Raw genomic sequence first — 15,151 nt, forward strand, 5'->3', positions numbered from 1 at the left:
ATGTTTCACTGGCCGTATATTTAAAAGTAATAAAATCGTGGAATCTGAACATAATGCAAGAATGGTTTCATATATTTTTCATTGGATTTTAGAAATCAATAAAGTCACCCTTGCTTTATTTTGACAGTTGTACACAAATTTACAGTATATTAATCTAACGTCCCAGGTGACACTCTTCAGCAGTGCTGATACTCTATATTTTGTACATACTACGGCTGTAAACTGTTACAAAGCTTGGATTTGGCCCTAAATCTTACACAACAATATAAAAGGATACAACTCACAACATCTGCAGGCAAAACTAACAATTCACTAGTCGTATTTGTTGTTCCGGGGTACAGTCTGTAGAGTCTCCCATTCTTCACCACCTTGGTGCCCTTGGCCTGCCCCTGAAAGACCCTCTGCTATATAGTCATATATGATTAGGTCTCCAAACTAGCAATAATGCTAATCTAATGAGTACAATTATGCATCTGCATGCTTGGTACTAGTAAATTATGTTCTTTATTATTGTGAAGTGTATTATTGTTAAGTGGATACCAAGTTGTAAAGCTTAAAATACACTTCTTAAAAGTTATCATTTGCCTACTTAGTCTTTAATGAGTAAAATGAAAATTGATGGGCAGGCTGATATTCACTAACCTGAAGGCGGTAGCAGTAGTTCGAGAAGGGCCCCCTAGACTGAGTTTCTTAAACGGGGTATTTGATTCATCAAGTAGTTCAATAAGCAAGGCTTCGCTCTCAATGGCCTTGGCCAGTTTTTTGTCATCGTCGGCCTTATGGAAACACTCTCTTTCCTTAGCATCATTGACTAGATTTCTCCATAGAGAATCACTACTGCTTAAAGTTTTTTCATTCCCTAATATCCATAGGCAATGTCTGCACAAATTAAACCCGGGTTTTAATCAATTTATGTAATTTTTCAGAACTTGAAAGAAGGAATGCTACGGTTATCTTATGTAAGAAACATACCTCGCCCGAGTCAATGCCACATTGGCTCTTTGCCTGTTGTCAAGGAAACCTATATTTCCATTCCCATTTGATCTCACAGTGGAGATTATTATTATATCTTCTTCACCACCTTGAAAGCCATCGACAGAACGAACACTAACAGAAAAGTTAGGATCAGAAACCAAATTTTGGTGCTTAATTCTTTCCTGGATTTCAGACACCTGACCATTATACGGAGATATGATTCCTATGCTAACTTTCTTCTTTGACCTCAAAAATTCTGTAGCAAAAAAAGAAATGATGTCGAGGGTTATATTATTGTATCCAAAAGAAGTTTTCTTATTTCAAACTAATACAGCAAACGATTCACAGACATATAATTCGACACTAGAAGGAGGGAGAAAAAAGAAACCATTTTCAAGGCTTTCTATAATCTTGCAAACAACAGCAGCCTCAGCCATGTTCTTCCACCCGTGGCCACGACCAGGTTTCTGCTCTTTACCCTTAGCTATGTTTATAAATGAATATGAAGCATACATTTTTCCTTCAAGGAAGCGCCTATTATAGTCTATTTCTCTGACAAAAGGGGCATCAGAAAGTTGCTCCTCATAGAACTCCTTATTTGGGAATAAGCTGATGGATGGGTGCATTCTATACTGAACATTAAGCAGATGCTTCTTGTACCCTAATGATACCAGCCTCTCAAACAAACTTCTTCCATATTCAGCCTCTTCAGAAACCTAAAATTTGACCATGTAATCATATTAAAAACTAGCCCTTAAAGATGTGCACACAGTCCAATCATCAAGAATGTCAAAAAAGGTAAATACCTGGCTTTTCACTACCGCAGGAAGCTGTCTCTCGTCACCAATGAGGATTACATGGCGAAGGCCTGGTAGCTGCAATGGAATTGTCGATTCACATTCTTTCAGTTGCGCTGCTTCATCAATAACTAAGAATTCTACTGGTGTCATTCCATCTTCGAATAATTTTGTTGAACTTGATGCAGTACAGAAAATCAGGCGTGCTCTCATCAAGCAAAATTTTGCCATTTCATATTTGTCCCTGATGTTTGGAAGTAAAATTGTCTGAGAAAGTGATCTCAGTTTGATAAGGCACTCTTCCCTTTTTATGCTTAACCTTCGAAGGAAGTCAACAATGCTTTCTCCTTCCTCACAGCCACCGGAAGTTTGCTTCAACTTGGCTTTGCACAGAGAGTTTTCAAGAGATCTTAGCAAATCAAGAGCAATAGGAATTTTCTTTATCTCCGCAAGTGGAACTAAAGAAGTCGGAAGGTGCATGCGCAAAGTTCCCAGGTTTTTCTCCATTTGCTCTGTATTGGAACGGAATCTCTCTATAAAAAATTGATCCAGAGTCTTGATGCTTTTCTTTTTTTCATCCTTATACAAAAGGTATTGCTCAGTAATGCTAGTGAACTCCTTCAAAAGTTCCAAGGTAAGAGGATCATCATTCTTCTCGCTGAAGTACTTTTGCTTAGCAAATTCTTCCAATGAGTTGACACTATTTTCTTCCTCACGCTTAGCAAATTGATCCAGAGTCTTGATGCTTTTCTTTTTTTCATCCTTATACAAAAGGTATTGCTCAGTAATGCTAGTGAACTCCTTCAAAAGTTCCAAGGTAAGAGGATCATCATTCTTCTCGCTGAAGTACTTTTGCTTAGCAAATTCTTCCAATGAGTTGACACTATTTTCTTCCTCACGCTTATATGAATCATATTGCTCTTCGGGGTACTCAAGCAACTTGATCATAGATTCCAAGGAATGTTTCCATCCAGAACACTTCAAAAGGTTGTCTACACGATAATCAAGAAAGACATCACTGAGGCCTCGATAACAGTCTACTTTCATTCGAGATTTATTGCCAAATACAACTATGTCACCAAATCCAATATCAAACTCAAGTGATTCCTTAACTAAATTATGCAGGCGAGCAGCCACTTCCAGAACTGCAGTATTAGTTGGAGCACATGTTAATGTTCTCACTTTTAACTCAAGCAGGGAAAATAACAAGGAAGCTACTGTCTTTGTTTTGCCAGTTCCTGGTGGCCCCCAAATAAGTTTAACAGTATCATTATGTTGGCATTCCCTCGAAGTAACACAGTTTAAAACTGCATCTTTCTGGGATTCGTTCAGATTCTGAGATCGGACTATGTTTTTTACTTTAGAACAAGTTGCACTATCTTTTTCACCAGAAAAACAAAGTTGACAGATTTCTCCATTCTGTGAAACATAAGAAAGAGTAGTTATGATGAATAAACATGATATACATTGACTTTACTATAAAGTTTCTACAGTGTCATCTAATCACACATTATCGAGTATAATAATTTTGTTCACTTTTATAATAACAACTTTAAAAATAATATTAAAAGCGATTTTTGATTGGCTGACATTGTAAAAACTGACAGTACATGTCTACTACTCAATACTCATTAGGTAGCTATGTTTCGTTGATAACTATGTAGTGAGAGAATCTCAAGAGGGGAAATGATCCTAACAAAAACATTGAATTTCAACATACCACATGAGCAACAAATGCATGCACATTTCAAAATATGTACATATGCAGAAGAAGTTACCAATGCTAATTAAATAAGAAAAAAAAAAGCTCTAGTATGTCATCGTTATCCAATGATAAGGAATCTCTGAGTTGACTAGAGATTCATACCTTTGAGTCAGCTTGCAGAACTTTCCTCATCATGCTCAAGCTTGAACCCTCCAGCTGCAATTTCAAGGCTTTCCAAATTCGAACATTTGTGGTAAGGTTCAGAAGACAGAAGGCGTAAAGCTTTTGTGCATTGTTGCTACTCTTGGCATAAAGCTTTGGTGCACTGCTGCTCGTCAAGGAAAACGGAATGTCCATGTCAAAGCTTTTGGATGAGAGTATTGAGATCTTGTCAATGCTTTCTTTTATTCCATGAACATATCCAATATGGTAGCTTCTTTTGGACCTGTTCAAGTCATCTACGGATTTTGGTTTAAAATCTGTGAAGGCAATGAGATCTCCAACCTCAGGCTCATATTTTCCATCCTCATCACTGTTGGTTCTATTCACTGCAATTTGGTAGAACAAGTGCTTGGTAGGTGTGAAGCTTCTCGACCTTTCAAGTTCAACGCTCGAGATTTCACAAAAGGGAGCCTTTGACACACCTTTCAAGCTTGAAGACAGGTCGCTGCGAGTCTCCTCAATCAGAGAAGGAACGAAGGAGTTCAAGTAACCTGTTATTGACAAAAATGTCTGTGGAATCTTCCTTACCTGGGAGGAAACAATGCTTCAGACTTACATAGTTTTACGATAACAAAGCTTCGTAGACATCAAAATAAACTTTAAAAAGTTAGTATAACAAAGAAATAACTTGTTTTATTTTCATCTATAAATACTCAAAAAATTATTCAAACAGGGTTTACTAGGCATAGGTATGTTTCTCTTGCCAAACTGTAAACCACTGTAAGCAGTGATCAAACGAAAACCAGATTTCATATTTTCCCAACCACTGTAAATGAATGTGATACACGCAGCTTTAAAGTCCATTTTCCAATCTAAAACAGATGCAGCAAAATCAGGAAAACTATGAAGTGTAGAATCTTTAGAACCACATGGACGATTGACTTCATGTGTTTCTCAGATATTTTTTGGAAGTTAATGTGTTTTTCATCACGAGCATTGGAAATACAGTCTCAGTAAAAAACAACCTTGGGTTTGCAGAGGTTTTCATTGAGAACATCCTTGACAGTCCAAGAAAATACAGTCTCGAGCAAATCAAGACCATCTTCTATGGCACTACAGCTTCTCTCCATCATTTTCTCTGTGATAAACTCTAGCAGAAGAATGTTATTCGCAAACCAAAACAAAAGGACAGAGAGATCAATACAAAGGATCCCTTACATGCAAAGGAAATAAATAGTTTCCACAAAACTTCCTCAACAAGTATACCAACTTCAATATCCACCGTTAAAGTTAAAAAAAGATTCTCCTACTTGATGTGCTCATAAAAGCAATTTACCCTACACTTAAACCTTATAAGAAAAAACAAAAGAAATATTACTTTTTCTTACATAAACTTTTTAGATTAATTTGATATTGTTTTTATTTTTTATTTTTTTTAAATATAAAAGTTTATTCCTTTATAATAATTTTATTTTTATAATATATATCAAATGAATATATATAATAATTATTTTTTTTATGACCATCTTATCTTTATAATATTTATGAAATGAATGTAAATGTATATTATGGTTATTCTGTTTGAGAAATTATGGAAGAAATGTACGTAAGACATTGACTCAAAGTCAATTGTAAGTGATTCGATGGGAACGCGTAAAGAGGTATGCCACTCGGTCTTGTGCTCTGTTCATTAGTTACTTACACTGCAATTTTTGTGGAATGTGAAATTGTAGAAGATTGGTTGCATTTATTTCTATCACTTCTCTAATGTTGTCTACTTCTTTCTCCACTCTAATGGAAAAGTTTCTCAACCAATAATATCTTCCTTAATGATTAAGACTCCATAGATACACAACATAAACACTCATCAGTAATTTTTTTTACAGGATTAATATAACTTTTTGTCTCAATTTTTTAGTAATTATTCTGATGCTTTATTAAAATAAATTAATGTGATGAATAGAGTCGGTGTATTCATTTACACAGATGGAAAATATCTTATTTTGTGAAGATTGAAAACAGTAACGAAATAAAGTTTTTCGTAAGTTGATTCAAGATTGAATGTTTGATAATAATTGTGCTTGCGCTTGTGGATTTTTCCTGTGACAACGAGAAAAATTTAATGATGTATGAAAAAAAAAGACTTACAAATATCAAACTTTAAGATTTTTATATTAAATGTTATTATAGGTTTCTTCTAGGAAGATCACATATTTTATAGGTGGAAATTTTATCAGTCTAGTCTTCTTAAGTAAAAAGAATTCCAACAATTTGTATAATTGGCCAAATTTCCAATGATTTGGAAGCAACATTTTTATAGCGGGTGATAACATTTAATTGCTAAAAATAAAATTAAAATAAAAAGTGATATTAATTTTTTATATTGTAAGTTAATCTCTGCTGATCTAGTAGAGCTACCTACAAAGTATTTGTAAATGACTAAAATATGTACACACAAGAGAAAATTGATGATCAACAAATTAAGAAGTCTACTACTATAATTCACTTAGCCTAAAGATGAATAAGAGTAAAAACTATAAGTTGTAATCTAACTCCACCTAACTAAGTAGTCAAACATAAAACACATGACTAAAATATTTAGAAATAAAAATATGTTAATTGAATAATAAGTTTCCTATTATAATTTGACGTGGTATAAAGAATTTGTATACAAATATAACTAAACAAAAATATAAAAATAGTGAATTATAGTTTCTTATTATATATATCCAAAATTGGTAAGATCCTTCTCTTTTATTTTTAAGATTTTCATCTGATCATAACTTTAGCTTAAAATTATGTTTAGCCATTTTTTTCATATTCAACTCTATTATGCTCAAATGTCAATTTAGTTATAAAGCACCACCAAACTCAAGCAATTTCTTTTAGTATTATATACTTTAATTTCTTTTAGCATTCCATACCTCCTTTCTGTAATTTTTATAAGTATGAAAAAAACTCAAATCATCCATTAGTCGAAAACACTTTCAATTATATAATTCATAAATTTGTTTTGAATTGTACAATTTAAAATTAAAAAAAAATCACCTTAAAAGCATATTTTAGAACATGGGATTTAAAGTTTTGAATATGTTTCTATATACTCAAAAATATATTACAGATTATACAATATAAAAAACATTTTTAAAATACATAATTCAAAATATATATTAGAGTCTAAAAATATAATCTAAATTATAGTTTGAAATTGAAGTTATAAAATGTGAAAATATATTTCGGACAGGGTAATTTAAAACATAATTTTGTAAGGGTGTTGCTACCTCCACCACCACCCTATACTTCCTCCACATCCCCACATTATTTTAAATACAATTACATTCTTAAGTTAAAAACATTTTTACTTTTATCCTATTTTAAATAATTTGAAACCCTAATTTTACTTTCCCAGCACCCACCCACGGAACTCTCTTCCCCTTTTCCCATTTCCGTTTCACCTCCCCACCTCCCCCACTTCCATTCCTTTTTCTTTCCAGTTTTTCTTTTGGTTTGAAAGCTTCCATTGCCGCTGTGGTCTGAAGGAGCGTCACCGCCGTGGTGTGGAGGAACATCGAGGAGCGTCCAGAGCATCAACCAGCGTGAGGAAGTATACATCAACGGAGGTGACATCCTTCAACGGAAACTTTTGTTTCATTCGGCTCCTTTACGGAATGAAGAGATGGACAATAAAAAAAATTGACCCATAACATCTATGTCAGCCTTTTTGTATGAATAGGTTTCAAATATCTTGCTTTTTAGATGATCCCTCTAGAAGATCAATATTCTAGGATGTCCCCTAATAAAACAAACTCTAAAATAAAAAATGTAACCTCTAAACGGAGGTGACATCTTCAACAGATGTCAACATCCGTTTAAGGTAAAACGATCCGTTGAAGGATGTCATATCCGTTTAAAGGTTACGTTTTTTATTTTAGGGTTTTATTTCAAGGTTTATTCGAATACGAGGAAGCACGACACGCACTGCACCACGAGAGGGAGACTGCTTGATAATTCTTATAATTCTTTCCACCACCACCAACCTTTGCAACTTATACGAAAAAAAGAGAGGAAGAAATATAATGTTAAAATGAAAGAAAAATATTTTACTTATATGTACGGGACTAGAATAGATTATTAGTGAAATAGATTGTGAATGAATAAAATTAAAAAATAATAATCTTAAAAATAAAATTTTACTGAGGAACAAAATAGTAAAGGGAAGGTGGAGGGAGAAAGGTGTGGTGGTGGAGGGAGGAACACCTTTTTGTAATTGTGTGATTTGAAATTTACCTTTATGACACCCCATACGAAGATGCATGAAGAAATCATAAAAGTGGGGGAAGAAATAGCCCAAGACTGAATAACATATGAGACCGATTTTTTTTTCCATCAAATCAAAAACTTTTCCTTTTACAAATACAAATCACTGAACTTTACAATCTCAAAGTTGGAAGAGCATTGGCACAACCGATTTTTTTTTCCATCAAATCAAAAACTTTTCCTTTTACAAATACAAATCACTGAACTTTACAATCTCAAAGTTGGAAGAGCATTGGCACAGATAGACATCTTAAATCCTCTCACATCTAACGACCACTCTACTTACTAAAAATCTGATTAACCATCTAAAACTTTCTTACATTCACTTTTGTTGGTTCATGTTGTTTTTATAAGTGCAAGTGCATTAAAAACAGAAAAATCAACAACAAAAACATAAATCACAAAGAAACTATACATCAGAAACATTCAACGTGTAATATAACAAAAAGGACATCCCTTACACCATTCTAATGGCTGATTTACACATACAATCAGACTACTCAAATATTCATGTTTCGGAAAGGAATTTACTCTTGTTCGCTACACAAAGGAAATGTGAAACATCTCGATCATTAATGACAAAAGACAAGATTTTGACAAATGTATGGCTTGTTGGACATGTTCGAGTAATATGAACTGTTGATCTTTTTCATCGATGATTATTAAGATTTTTCACTTTTCTCTCTAAAGTGAAAGCTTACTCCAGAAGAGTTAAATTCCTGTAGAAGAATATAACTTGTCTTGAGTCACAAACCATACTTCGTCCTATCATGTCAGAAATATAGCCAAAGCAAACCCAAAAGAGGGATTATTTTTTACATAACCTATGACTGTATGCACAGAGTATACTCTTCTATATGTGTATATACACAATTGCTATTGACCTCGCTGTTGAAGCAGATACTTTCCCAAAAAACTCACTATTGCTCTCCAAACCAAAGCAGCTTTGATATAGGATTCCAAAATCTAATATTTCTGAAAAACAAGAAAAAAAGAAAGAATCATCATCTCTGGCTCGTCAATAAAAAAATGAAATAAACAACTTGAAATTTCACAAAGAAACCACATTGGAAAGATCAGAAACAAAATTGCCCTTACTTTCAAAAGTGTAGAGAGACCTTGATGGTGCTTATTTCTTAAATAAGTTTAAAGATGGACATACAAAGTGAGAAACCAAGATCGATATCTTATTTGGATTACCAAAGGAAAGGATTACTTTAGAATTTAGAAGAACTACCACAACAATCTAAAATAAGGCGTGGCCTGACAATGAAGTCCCAATAAGGCAAAAAAAGAAAAACTTACCCATAACTTCTAACTGGTTGAAATTGAGTATATTACTCTGACCCCTTTTGTATTTTACTTGCACCACATTAACCTCCTCCGTGTTTAAACACCTTAAAAAATACGCATTAAAACACACCTCTTTTTTATTTTTTTATATATTCTTTTTCAAAACAAAGGTGAGGTGAGAGTAATATACTGTTGATTCTAATTTATGTTCCTCAGTCCGAGTGAAGAAAATTGGTTGCATAGAACTTGCATAGGATCTGGAAGATTATTATTTGTCAGATGATTCGAACTAGCAAGCCATGTCCCTGGAATGTCAAATTTCCTGCAGTAACCAATATAATATGTTAATGATTCTATTTGAAATAAATTTTCCACTATTTTTAACCATGTGAAGCTAATCAGAGTATAGGAGTTATACCCATCATAACATCTGGTTTTGCAGAATCTAAGAATATCAGCGGAATAATTCCTGTATGAAATGTCAATATCCCTTGCCAAATTGGTTACCTCAGACAATGGCAAAACATCCCAAATCTTCAAAATTTGAACATAATTTGAGTTGTCCTTTATAACATCGATGGTCCAAACAAGATAAAGTGACTCATTGACCTTGTACAGCTCCAATAGTTGGGAAGAAATATCATCCACAACTCCAAGATTTATTTCCCGTTTAGGCTGACGCCAACCACTTGAAAGTTGCCTCAGCAGGGAACATATTTTCTGGCAAATCTCAGAGCTCTTAATTCTTGCCATAGAGATTAGAAATCTTTGATTGAAGCAAACCTATAATAAAGTCAAGGGAGTTCATGAAAAAGGTAAAGCAGTTTGAGAATTGTCAGAAGACTTTAATCTGCTGCGACAGTCATAGGGGGATTAAAGAACTATAATTCATGAATACCATCATCTACTAAGGAGTGTGAATTTGAACTTTAGGACAATAATCGATCTGGTATGCATTTATGATGTGAGAAACTTTGTTTTAGTTGGAAATGTTCTCTGTCTCTTGTTATGTATGCTTTGAGAGTTTAACTTGAATTCTTATGTCTTTTTCAGTATTAAAAAAAAGTAGAGTCTCGAGAACAATTCTAAGTTCCGTACCTTCCACCTTGCTTTCCTGAAGAGTGGAGAACTCAAATGCAATAGATCACCAACTTGACCAATATCAATAATGGAAGTTGTAATAGCATGAGATAACCTATCATCCTCGTCAGCATTATGATAACACCCTCGAGACCTAGCATCAAGGACTATTCTCTCCCAAATAGAGCCACTATTCATCAAAGTTTCCCCATTACCTACTATCCAAAGACAATACCTGTATACATAAGGAATAGGACATTCATGATTACAACAGATGTAGAACAAATAGCGTGTATAATAAATGGGAACATATCATACCTTGCTCTTGTTAAAGCAACATTAGTTCTTTGAAGATTAGAAATAAAACCCACAAATCCCATGTTATTATATCTTACAGTGGATATTATTATCACATCCTCTTCACCACCTTGGAAACCATCAACAGTACAAACCTTCACAGAAAAGTTATGATCAACATCACCACCAATCCTTTTTCCAATAGCATCTTGTATGGCAATAACCTGAGCTTTATATGGAGATATAACACCAACACTAACAGTCCGTGTTCTAGAAACTGATTCTGTAAAGAGTCAATAGATGATAATTAAAATCCAAACATTACAATAAAAGTTACCATTCATAAATTACATGATGAAGAACTTATCACAAACATTTCGAGTTCAATTGGTTACTTTTACTCGTATAGATCACATAATGAAATTACCTTTGTAGAGCTCAAAAACAATCTCAGATACCACAGCTACTTCCACCCTATTTTTTCGGCTATTCCCTTCATCTAATTCATCTTGTCCATAAGAAACATTTATGAAAGAGTAGAACTTAAACATATCACCACCTATAAAATGCTTCCCATAGCTTCTTTCTTTGACCCTTGGAGAATCCAAAATTTGTTTGTCATAGAATTCCATATTTGGAAACAAGCTAATGGATGGATGCATTCTATACTGAATATTGAGAAGGTGTTTTTCATGACCTAGGAGGACCAGCCTTTCAAACAAACTTCTTCCGAACCCTGCCTTGCCGGAAATCTGTATATTCATAAAAATTTCTATATGTTGAAATTTTTGTCCATGAATTTCATAACAGAGTAAAAAAAGTGAGACATAATAACAAACATGCTTGCACAGTCAGGAAAACAGGAATTAACAAGACTGGAACACACCTCACTTTTGACTAGGGCAGGCAACTGTTTCTCGTCTCCAATAAGTACAGCATGACGAATACCAGGAAGTTGTAAAGGTATATTTGACTCACATTCTTTGAGTTGAGCAGCTTCATCGATAACTAACATTTCTAGTCTACAGTGTTCTACTGCATGCAATCTAGCAGAACTCGCAGCAGTACAAAAAAGCATGCGAGATCTTCTGAGACAAAAGTTTTTGATTGAATATTCATCACTAAAATCAGGAAGAACTAAGATATTTAGAAGAGATCTCAGCATTTTAAGGCATTCTTTCCTGGTTATACACAACTTAGCCTGCCAAGTACAGCAACTAGCTCTACTTTGATCAATAGTAGATATAGAAATGGCATCTTTAAATTCGTGATCAGTAATGGAATTGTTTGATAACACTTCTACAAAGACTTTAAGCCAGTCAAGACATTCAAATAAACTTTTGACCACTCTTAATGAAATAAAAGAAGTTGGCAAATGAGTACACATATCCACTGCAAATGTCCTCATCCGCCTCCTAATATAATTCAATTTTTTTGTGAAAAAATCATGAAATGTCAACCTTTCTATTTTGTTCTCATGGAAAAGAATATCCTTCATCTCCTGCTTATCATATTTGCTTTTGTTTGCCTCTTTAAAAGACAATCTGTTTTCTCTTAAAGTTCTATTAATTATTTTCATCCACTCATTTTGCTTCCAAATCTTGGGGTCCTGGGACATATTTATTTTCTCTTGATTTGTTTGTTGACTTGCAATTACATCATTCTCTTCCTTCAAGCAGTCATCACCTTTGATCTCATAATCCCTCTTTTCCTCACACTTTAAATATTCATGATACTGCTCTTCAGGGATTTCAAGTAACCGAATTACCAGTTCTAAATGATGTTTCCAACCAGACAAGGGTGCAAAGCACCTGGCAAGAATATTTACACGGTAATCAAGAAATATATCAAGAAGATCATCTCGATCGTCAATACTCATTCGCTTTCTATTGCCAAATAACACTATGTCTCCAAGACCATAAGTGTGATAATCAATGGAGTCCATCACTAGCCTAAGAAACCTGGAAATCACTTCCAGCACAGCCACATTAGTTGGGGCACAAGTAAGTGTTCTGCATTTCCTTTTGAGGAGGGAAAATAGTAATGAGCCAACTGTTTTTGTTTTCCCTGTCCCTGGAGGGCCCCAAATCAATTTCACAGTATTTTTGTGAGAGCACTCCCTTGCAGCTAAACAACTTAAAACTCCCTCTTCTTGAGCTTTGTTCAAATCAAATGATCGAATAACAGCACCAATATTTGACACATCAATAGTGTACCTTTCACTAGAGAAACATTGAGCGCAATTTCCCCCAACCTGTAAGAAGATGCAACATTTAAAGTACTTAATCATCTATCCAATCAATAAGGTTATCTTGACAAGGTAGAGGAACGAAATCAGAGGGTATTATAAAAAAGATCTAGCTTCATCTGCTAACCAGTTGTACAGTTATACCATGAACTAGACATTGCAAGGCACATATGGTAAAAGGCAGAGAATAAACCATTGCTCTTACAGCAGGATCAGGTTGGAGCAGTTGTTTGATCACATGGATATCTGGACCTTCTGGATCTGAGTTCAGTGCATTCCATATACGCATATTTGTTGTTATATTAATAAGATAGGCAGCAAAACCATATATGCCATATACATATGTGCCATCCTCCTGCCAGTACATTTCCAATTTAATGGGCTTTGAAGCTAGTATTTGAACCTCATAAACATCTTCCTCGTCTTTTTTCTTTCTAACCTTCCCAATTAAACCAGTAAGATAGGAATTTCCACGCTTGTTCAAATCATCTATGCATTTTGGCCTTGTTTTAGTCAAAGTAAAAAGTTGTCCAATCTCAGGCTCACATATATCCCCTTTTCTATCACTATCTACCAATGCTTTCATTTCTATCTGGTATAACAAATCATGTGGAGGTTTATAATTTTCAGAAAAAGCAATGTCGGTTATTTCATACACTGGAGCCTCTGACAACATCTTCATGCTTGAGCATAAATCTGTACGAGTTTCCTCAATAAGTGGAAAAGTAAATGATTTCAAATAGTGAGCTACGGACAAGAATGTCTTTGGAATTTGCTTCACCTATTAAAACGTACAAACATAACAGCTTTAGAATATAATTATATGCAAAAGAGGTAAGGAGCTTCTTCTAGTATGCAATGAATGTTGACTACACAATCAGGAATTTATCAACATATTAGAAAGATGTAAATCCTCAGTACTAACCCATAACTGCATGCAGCCTGTAAGAATTATTTTCGCTTACACATAACATAACTCATTGCTCCGTACAAAAATCAATATAAAAAAAAAAAAAGAGGAAAAACGATCATTTTTTTTCACATCAAAGAACATACTCAATGAAGAATCCTCAAGCATTTTAAGAACTAAAGAAAACTCGGAAAGCCCATGTATGCGTGATTAAGGTGATCACACCTACTTATAGATAGATGTATGATGCATGGATACAATATGTGTATCAAATATTATCCGATAGGGTGATATGATATGTTTATTTTTAAATTGCCAGGTTACTATATGTGACACTTGCATATCTAAAATTTATAAAAATTCTTAGAACATAAAGTATATATAATAGCAATTGCGAGAATGCAAAGTAAAATCACAATTCTCAGACATTGTAAGAAAAACTATAACCTATCATCATCATAAAAGTATTAGTACTTCATATATTAGATACTTCATCAATAAGTCCTGGCAAATGTTAGAGTACTGGATATGGATATGTGACACATATTCCCCTCTAGAAATCACTATATATTGGGCTCAAATCAAACGATCCAGAATCAGACAGTCCACTTATGTTGTCAAACAAATTGAATAACACCTACACTAAGAAACAGTGTAAAGAGGAAAATTGAGTTATTACACCAACACTAAGGAACAATGTAAATACCACATAAAACTCAACGTATACGACAGACAGCAAGTTGCTTAAAGCCTACCAGCCTAACTGTACAGTAGCTACAAAAACATTCATACACTGAAAAATTCCATGGGAGGAAAATTCAAAGTTTTAAAGCAAGAACTTACAGCGTAATTTAACCTAAAACTAGCACTGGTGAGTTCAGGAAAAAATAAAACGTCAGAGAGGAACGAATGACCATTGAATAAAGATAGGGCATGAGTAACCTGACCTTGTCTTTGTAAAGATCATTGTTGAGTATATCTTCAAGAGACCAAGATAATATCAATCTCGAAAAGCCCTCACTCGTTTCCATCACTTGGTTTCTAAAAAAATTCAATCAGATTATCACTCACTGATACAGAAACTCAATGATCAATGACGGAAAACGGATACACAGGAATGTACCTTTTGAATTTACCGGTGCGGAGAGAAGAAACAACTGCCTTGCAGAGAGAACATTCCAGAACTTTACCCTCTCATACGTAGCAAAACACACCAGTCAAGACAATTGCCAAATTTATATAGAGATGTCATTTTTTTAGTGAAAAAGGTTAGAAAAAAATATATCTAGCATTCAAGATTTTATAAAAGAAGGAATATCCAAATTCTTTACTTAAATTAATGTGTTTTATGTAAAATATGATTTAAA

General features: G+C 34.0%; 2 protein-coding genes across 13 annotated transcripts; both read right to left on the minus strand.

The window, feature by feature from the left end:
- Window positions 1-45: 45 nt before the first annotated feature.
- On the minus strand, window positions 46-4,957 carry LOC108342880 (probable helicase MAGATAMA 3). Of its 3 annotated transcripts, none has more exons than XM_017580766.2 (7): window positions 4,665-4,957; window positions 3,640-4,227; window positions 1,782-3,191; window positions 1,364-1,691; window positions 973-1,231; window positions 643-879; window positions 46-404 (listed from the first exon to the last, which is right to left on the minus strand). In XM_017580766.2, the coding sequence occupies exons 1-7, from the start codon at window positions 4,770-4,772 to the stop codon at window positions 362-364; spliced, it is 2,973 nt and encodes a 990-aa protein (XP_017436255.1). In that variant the 5' UTR covers window positions 4,773-4,957; the 3' UTR covers window positions 46-361. The 3 variants fall into 3 exon arrangements, with proteins under 3 accessions (XP_017436255.1, XP_017436257.1, XP_017436256.1); XM_017580768.2 differs by having other exon boundaries at window positions 46-389; window positions 4,665-4,956; XM_017580767.2 differs by having other exon boundaries at window positions 46-401; window positions 4,665-4,955.
- Window positions 4,958-8,372: 3,415 nt separating this feature from the next.
- Window positions 8,373-15,042, minus strand: LOC108343200 (uncharacterized). Of its 10 annotated transcripts, none has more exons than XR_008249912.1 (11): window positions 14,908-15,042; window positions 14,732-14,825; window positions 13,080-13,655; window positions 11,513-12,880; window positions 11,054-11,378; window positions 10,648-10,909; window positions 10,348-10,564; window positions 9,668-10,032; window positions 9,440-9,571; window positions 9,262-9,353; window positions 8,373-8,931 (listed from the first exon to the last, which is right to left on the minus strand). XR_008249912.1 is itself a non-coding variant. In XM_052879078.1 (10 exons), the coding sequence occupies exons 2-9, from the start codon at window positions 14,813-14,815 to the stop codon at window positions 9,448-9,450; spliced, it is 3,321 nt and encodes a 1,106-aa protein (XP_052735038.1). In that variant the 5' UTR covers window positions 14,816-14,825; window positions 14,908-15,042; the 3' UTR covers window positions 8,373-8,931; window positions 9,440-9,447. The 10 variants fall into 10 exon arrangements, 2 of the variants coding, with proteins under 2 accessions (XP_052735038.1, XP_017436803.1); XR_008249913.1 differs by having other exon boundaries at window positions 8,373-8,675; window positions 8,781-8,931; window positions 9,262-9,571; XR_008249914.1 differs by having other exon boundaries at window positions 9,262-9,571; window positions 13,080-13,229.
- Window positions 15,043-15,151: the final 109 nt, after the last annotated feature.

The sequence above is a fragment of the Vigna angularis genome, chromosome 6 (genome assembly GCF_016808095.1).
Source record: "Vigna angularis cultivar LongXiaoDou No.4 chromosome 6, ASM1680809v1, whole genome shotgun sequence".
Classification (NCBI taxonomy): domain Eukaryota; kingdom Viridiplantae; phylum Streptophyta; class Magnoliopsida; order Fabales; family Fabaceae; genus Vigna; species Vigna angularis.